Source organism: Pelmatolapia mariae, linkage group LG14, assembly GCF_036321145.2.
Source record: "Pelmatolapia mariae isolate MD_Pm_ZW linkage group LG14, Pm_UMD_F_2, whole genome shotgun sequence".
Classification (NCBI taxonomy): Eukaryota; Metazoa; Chordata; class Actinopteri; order Cichliformes; family Cichlidae; genus Pelmatolapia; species Pelmatolapia mariae.
Genome location: NC_086239.1, coordinates 8,519,103 through 8,526,722, shown reverse-complemented (window position 1 = coordinate 8,526,722; position 7,620 = coordinate 8,519,103). Strand labels below are relative to the sequence as shown.

The window sequence follows — 7,620 nt, the reverse complement described above, 5'->3', positions numbered from 1 at the left end:
TTGATATTTTTCGTTTAAATTAAAATAGAGGAGAATATTAAATAGTAAGGGGGCCTTAACCACATACAACTCTCAGAAAAGAGGGAAACTTGTCTTATAAGTAGACTCGCTCATTTCTGGATGTATATGAACGGATTTGACTTTTATATTTTCTAGCAAAAATAGCTGTCTAGAAAAGGCCTGTGTATATTACTGGTCTGGAATCAAAAAGTTATCTTGCCTCTTAGAAGGGAAAAAAAAAAAAATCCATAGGCCTGTGTAGGCGCAGAAGTCACTCAGCCCACATTGAGCAGCAGAATAGAAAAAGACCACAGACAGAAATGCAGCACAGTGGAAAATAAATTTAATAAAACTCCTATGAAAACAGAAACCAGCAAAACATTAAAAGCCTGTACATTTGACAATATCCAGTGTCTGAGACTTCTGAAGGCAGGTAGTGCAAAATGCAGCTGCATCACACATAAATCAGCAGGCAAAACCATTACAGGCTTGGCCCCGGGACCAATGTTTCATATGATTAGATATGGTTCATATACTGGGATATTGCACCAAAAAAACCAAACCAAAACAAAAACAAAAACAAAACAAAACAAAAAAAACAACACAGACGCAGATGCTGGTAGAGCACCATATGTTGAAACAAGTAAATAGCTTTACATTGCAGTGTAATGTCCCTACTGATAAATCCCACCCACACAGGTCCAGACTCCGCCCACATCTGCTTGTATGAGGACAAAAACCCCTTTCAGAAATGCACTCCTTTCAATTAACCTGTGGGGACCTGAACAGGCCACTGTCATGTCTGCTCACTTTACTGGAAAGGTTGAGATATCAGTCTCACCAGAAGCATTTTTGTATCATTTTTAACACTTCAGTCACATGACATGACTGGGCCCGTCTTTTAAGCATCCTTGTGAGTTGCTCCGTCAGTAGAGAATGCCCTTAAATGATGATTTTCATCTTTGCTGGTCCAGAAGACACATCTTCCTCACTGGAGCCTGTGTGGGAGGGGTGGGGGCAGCTCACTCAGCAGTACCATGCAGCTTGTCTCACTGACAAGGAAGTCAGTAATGTTACTCATCCCATGTCTGAAAGGGGCTAAATACACTTAAATAGAGCGGCACATATCTGCACATTCGATGGAAACAGACTGTTAAAAATACAGTAGAAAAAAAAGAAAGAAAAGAAAAAGAAACTGCTAAACATTTTTTCTGTTTTGGTCCTACCATGTTAAAAGCATCAGTTATTTCTCAGTGTACTTGGTGGCTGTAATGCGTTGAATTCTTTAAAAAGGAGGACAATCTGGGGTAGTGGTAACTGGCAGGCGATAACACTTTGGCCAACAATGCTTTTGATTTGACAAAGAGACGACGCGCATTGTCAATTCAGAATAAAATAAACCAGAATAAACTGTTTAGTTTATTAAAAGACTATTTAAAATTTCTTATATATGCCTCTCTATAAACATTCCAGTGTTCAATGGTCCAAGTGAAGTGAGATTCAGACAGTGGACCAGTAGGCTCAGAGCATCTCTCGCATCAGTCCTTCTCTTTCATCATTTCCCTCACAAGTTGACTTTGTGGACTTGTACTCTGGCACATCCACATCCTGGGATACATTCTTAAATGGCAGAGGAAAAAGAAATGTCCGAAATGATACAATCTTCCTGAATTTTCTTTTAGGCACACTGAGACGGGAAGCGAGTGTTAAGATGCACTTCCTGTGGCTGTGGTGCACACCATTTTAAGACACAGAGTCAGATGGGTTTTTTTTCTTGTCTATTTCATTCTGTCCTTTCTACACCCATCTCTTAGCTCTACTTAAAACAAGTTCAGGGGTGTGGGCACAATATGCACTCCATCAGGGTCTGTTCAGGCAGAGTTTCAAGTCCATCTGACATAACTCAGCCACTCCTAAATTTTATTTTGTTAGCCAGTAGTTCAGCCTGTACTCTGTGGAGTTTTGTCTGAGAAGGTTTAGCGTGGGCACAGTGGGTGCTTCAGTTCCCTTCCTTTGGCTGCGTGCTCCATCGGCTTTCGTGCCTGTGCAAAATCTGCAATGACATTACCCACCGTGATTCCACTGAAATGTCACAAGACCATGAATGAAGATGGCTCACGGGGTACCGTGCCAGTGTGATGCAAGGCGAGGAGGGATACAGCAAGTAAGGATGCAGAGTAGCTTAACTGAAGAATGTAGGGGGCAGGTTTTATTCTGTATGTACAGTACAGGAGGGGGGCGACTCTGCTCAAGTTTTGGATATTCTGCTAGATTCCCTTCTTTAAATTAGGGTCTCTGTCACCCTGTCTCCTTGGCACATCCTGCCCCTTCCCTCACACTCTCACGTTCCCTCACTGCGTCCTCTTGGCACCTCTCCCCTAGCCTTTGAAAGGTTACAGCTGCCCTAAGACCGGTTGTCTTTGGCCACATTGTGGGCCATCCAGTTGACTTTAGTTGTCCAGCTCTCTCTCAGGGCTTCATCAAACTTCTGGCGGAACTGCTTGAGGGCCTCCTCATCAGTTTTACCCAGAGCCAGGGAGTCCTGAAAAGGGAGCGGAAAGTAAGACAGGATAAGTCATGGGGGCAGGAGGATGAAGATGTAATCTCCCTGCATACATGCTGGCACTCAGTTATTTAAAATGTTATAGATACGTGTATCTGTAGAGTACCAATTTGGAGAATATTAATATTTTTATAAAAAGATTCTACGCTGAAATCTGGAAGACAAATCACCCCCATATGAATTAACTTCATGATGACATAATGGTCGAAAAATAGCAAGGTTTAGGAACAATGACTGAATTACTGACACTGAAGAAATATGTTAGTATCATGATTCTTACGAAGGTCCTGAAGCTATAAGCAGTTCTTTTTTTAAGATGATTTATGGAAATTAAAATTAAAGGTAGGGGTCTAAAAAGAAAACGGGATGATATGGATGCAAAGCTAAGCTAAAATATTTGGTTAATCTTTATAAAATACTGTTATGTTTGTGCATTCCACCACTACAACACTATATCTATACATGCACACTGTAACAGAACTACAGTTTGTGCTCTCCTTGCATCTCCACTTGTGATTGTCGTACCTTTAAGTACTGGATGTCTTTAACTGAAGTGAGCTCAGGTAGTCCAGCAGTCAGCATGAGGGCAAACAGTGTGATGAAGAGGTTGCCGTTCTTCCTCAAGATAAGATAGGCCTCCTCACAGTACTGTCGGAAACTACAGGAGCACACAGAGACAAACACATGTTAGTCATTTTGGAACATGGTTTCAATTACTTATTTGCTTTCTAATGAAGTCTGTTTGTTTTTAAGAAAATACAATAAATGAACAAACAAAAAACAAAAAAAACAAAAACCATAAATCAGTCAGATTTTATCTGCACCAATGTGAAAGCAAAAGCTAAAAGAGAACATGCGAATAGTACCATCCACTGAAACTCTCAATGGAGTTGTTAAGAGAGGTGGAAAAAGGCATGAGAAAAACTGCTCTGCTGTGGCTCTAAATCGCTCCCTTTTTCAAATTGTGAGATGGGGCTTTAGGGGATGATTCACTCGTCAATCAAGCCCCATCTTTCTTGAACTTGATTATAAAGGTTCCCCCCCATTCCTAAAACCAACACAATGTTCCAAAATACATTTCAGTTTTCTAACAAAACTTTATGCACAGAATTTCTTAGTGCAGCACAGACTGTTGGCCACTGAACCCATTACAAAAATAACTGCTGTGCCCATTTGATTCAGGTTTTGCTTTTTTCCAGGAAACTGTAAATACAGACTATAACTGAGCAAAAAAAACCAAAACAAAAAGAACAAAAACTCAGTTTGTATGCATGTTTTTTTTATTGCAGTTCACTTCATAACTATATTTGAGTTATTTGATGTATAAGACAATGCTAAATGGTAAATGGACTTTTTATACAGAGCTTTTCTACCTGAGCACTCAAAGTGCTTCACACAACTTGCCTCATTCACACCAGCACTTTTTTCAATATAACAGCTTTCTATCCAACATTTGCATGCATTCATGCTCTACCTCCTGAGCTACAACCACCCATGCTAACAAAGTACACATGGTGAAGTCAGTGATTGTGATTCAGGGTTTTTGTTTACACTGTTTGTTGCTAGCAACACAAATGTGTCTGAGCTAAAGGGTGGGCCAACACGCTCTTCGTAACGTGACACACTTCATTTTCACCATGCAGTAACTCGCTGCACTCATGACTTTGTCTCTGCTTGTAAGGAGCATTTTGAATCCACCTTTTTCCTTGCAGACTTCTGAAGGACACAATCACAGTTGCTCTTCTAGCTTTAGTAAGAGCTTGCTGCATAATTTTTTAAGCACGCAAAGACCACAAAAAGACACCTCTGATTAATACTTCTTGTGATCCAGAGGGAAATGATGATCTACGTGCCAACTGTCACATTTTGTGCACAATGTGCCAGATATTAAACCACAACTGACGCAGCAATGCTCCACTACTCCACTTTTCTTTTTACAGTATGCTTTGCTGAGTGATAAAGGTTATTTTCAAACTCATGCTCACGTCATGCAGGATGTGCATCTCTGCGCTGCTCTTCACCAGCGCGCTGCTGTGCAGATTAGTTGTTGGATAACTTCAAATGTCGCTTCAGCATACTGGGTCTTATGCATGCAGACATGTAGTAATTGTAATTAAACATTTAATGCCTTGGGCTGGTCTTTAAGCTCTTCAGTAGTAATGAAGACATTATTTATATGATTGGTTCATTTATTGCTCAATTATAGCAACTTCAGCTGCAGAAACATTTGATGTTTCACAGGACTTGCTTCTAGGCATCTACCTTCTTGTGAGACAGTTACAAATGCAGATATGCATATAGGCCACAATAACAGATTACTATACCACACGGGTATTTCCACTTCACAAAATGAATCATCTACTTGTTCCACAACAGATCAGAACTTTGTAAACAACAGAGAGCAATAGCTTTGCTGGTATTGCCTCGTAATGCCTTTGCACACCACCACCAACGTGCACCTCATTCTGCAAACACAATACATGCACCATTCCACGTGACTGACATGTCTGAGCTTAGGTATCATTATCGCTGAGCAATAACAATATAGTATCAAACCCATATTTTTCTTGACTTGGCAGCAGCAGCTCTGCACAGGTTTCTTTTCTTTTTTTAAACTTTTTTCTTTCCTTTAGAAAAAGAAAAAAGAACCAGCAACAACAGTTACCAGAGCAGCTTTTAGATTACTAGAGAACATAATGCCTTACATGGATGTTTTCTATTATATTTGGATTGTCCAAATTTCATCTAAAGGAAGAATAAAAGTAGAAAGCTGTATCCTTCACTGAGCACATTTTTGCTCAGTGACACATGCTGTTCACCGAGTCTCTACTGCCAACTGCTGGAGGGAGAAGGTACTGCACTGACACTGCTGAAGAAGCTGTGATGTCATTCCTATGTGGCTGTAACCATTTTTTGTTTTGTTTTTTTAAAGTTTGCAGATGGAATATCACCTCAGAGTTACTTAGTTAGAAATACAAATGGAAATTGAGCATTTTCTGTTATGAAATGTATGTAGCTTTTTCATAGCATGATGAAGTCAGTTACAATTTTCAGGATGGTAAATCAAGAAAAAAAAAATCAACCAAGAAACAACAACTTAACATTTTAGTCTACTATCAACTTACCAATCATACACTTGTGAGTTGCTAAAACCTTTTACTCAGCTCCATTATAGTAAGGGGATGTTTCTAGGTCTCTCTAAAATGCTGACTCTTGAATCCCCACCAAGAACAGGAAAGCATATCAGATCACTCCGGTTCTCTGATCTTTACACAGACTTCTGTCAAAGAACTGATTTCAAAGCACTGAATAGCTTTGAGAGAAAATGCATTTCTGATCTGCTCGTATGAATCAAGTTTGGGTACGTCCCCAAAGTTAAAACAAAACTGGAGAACCAGTGTTCAGATACATGAAGTGTAAAAGCTGAACTCCTGTAGTTCTTTTGAAACTATTATGTTTTATCAAGTATTGAGCTACCTAGTTCCACCCACTAGACGTCAATTTAGGAGGTTTCTGGGTATGAGTGGACACTATGTTTCTGTAGAAAATTCGCGGTAATAGTTGTAGTTTGACCAGATTGTGTAGCCAGTCTGCGCCATTTAAATGAAATGAAGAATGGCAGCATGCATTTAAGACAGCAAAGTCCTTCTGTTGCTGCACCCCCTGTTCTGGCTGCCCCCTGATGGTCCACACTATACTGCAACATTTACTCACTTCAGTTGTAAAGCTTTTTATCTTTGTCTTGTATTAAAAGAGTTACATTTTCCTGTATGAGTGCTAATAATAATAATAATGATAATAATAATAATAATAATAATAATAATAATAATAATAATAATACTACATTTCACCATGATGTAGTTTACAAAAGGCACTTCTGGTAGCCGTCTTGTTAAAGTGTGCCAAACAAACTTAGCATCAGACAGGAAAACCAGAATTAGGGCCTTAAACTGTACTTGCTGGTTTATTATTAGTCCAAACAGAGTAAGCTATCAAATCTAAATAAATATCAAATTAATCTTAATGATACAAAAACTTGACTGAATTGCAATAAATGGTTGAAGTTACAGTTTGAATCACTTACAGTGGTTTGTGTGAACAGAGGTGCTGGAGCTGGAGGTAAACAGCAAAGTGAAACAAACCTGCCAAACTTTTCTGTGTTTCCAGTCTTGCCCTGTTGTATGACGTGGATGAAGTCGTGTGTGAGGATAAATGGTACACGCTCCCTTTTAATGCCAAACTTGGACTTGAAGTTGCCCAGGATGTGACCGAAGTCTATGTGAAAGAGCTAAAAAACACACACAAGGCCAATCAGTGAAGCCTGTGGAATCAGGAAAAACCAGGTGGAGAATGGGGAAAAAAAAACAACTCAGATTGTCTAACCTGTCCATTGCTGCGGACCATGATGTTGTCACTGTGGCGATCTCCAATACCCAGGACATAAGTGGCTACACAGTAGCCTGCACATGACAGAGTGAACTCCTCGATGGCCCGGTCAAGAGCATCACTGTAAATGCACAACCACAAACAACACTTTTAAGATCATTTCTGAGGCTGCAGTCTTTTATCTGATCACCGAGCTCCAGCTTACCCAGAGTTCCTCTCTTTGAGCCAGTTAAGCAAAGCATCCTTGTTGAATGCTGCAGCTGCTGCTACATTGCTGCTGGTCAGCTGGATGTTGGCGATTGTTTCTGCAGATGAGACGACCTCAATCAGCCCGGTGCGGTCGCCTGTTGCCAGGCAACCATATGGTACAATTCTGTATAGACGGAGGACAGCGTAACAATATCAGAACATTTCTTCTTATTATTTTCGGTTTATACATGGATAGACACTTGAAATATCTGATGTAGTGACTTTTGTCCTTTAACATACAAATGAAGTAATTCTCCGATCTTGCTCAGTAATACATGCGTGACAGGTTTCTGGGTAAGTAGATAAATGTAACCGTGAGTTTTGTTTTCCCCAACTCTCTTTTTGCACTCCCAGTGTGGAACAATACTTTGGCGATAACATGACCAACCGCGTAACAATATTTTCACTTTAACTTCCTTCAG

At 39.9% G+C, this 7,620-nt stretch overlaps 1 protein-coding gene across 1 annotated transcript in view; it reads right to left on the bottom strand.

Annotated features, from left to right (window-relative positions):
* Positions 1–331: 331 nt before the first annotated feature.
* pik3cb (phosphatidylinositol-4,5-bisphosphate 3-kinase, catalytic subunit beta) overlaps positions 332–7,620 on the bottom strand; it is a 47,598-nt gene continuing 40,309 nt past the window's right edge. The window contains exons 20-24 of the mRNA XM_063493616.1: positions 7,155–7,322; positions 6,947–7,070; positions 6,706–6,851; positions 3,089–3,221; positions 332–2,542 (exon numbers count right to left, since the gene is read on the bottom strand). Of these exons, the coding sequence (XP_063349686.1) occupies positions 2,405–2,542; positions 3,089–3,221; positions 6,706–6,851; positions 6,947–7,070; positions 7,155–7,322 (709 nt within the window). The 3' untranslated portion in view covers positions 332–2,404. The remainder of the gene's footprint in view (positions 2,543–3,088; positions 3,222–6,705; positions 6,852–6,946; positions 7,071–7,154; positions 7,323–7,620) is intronic.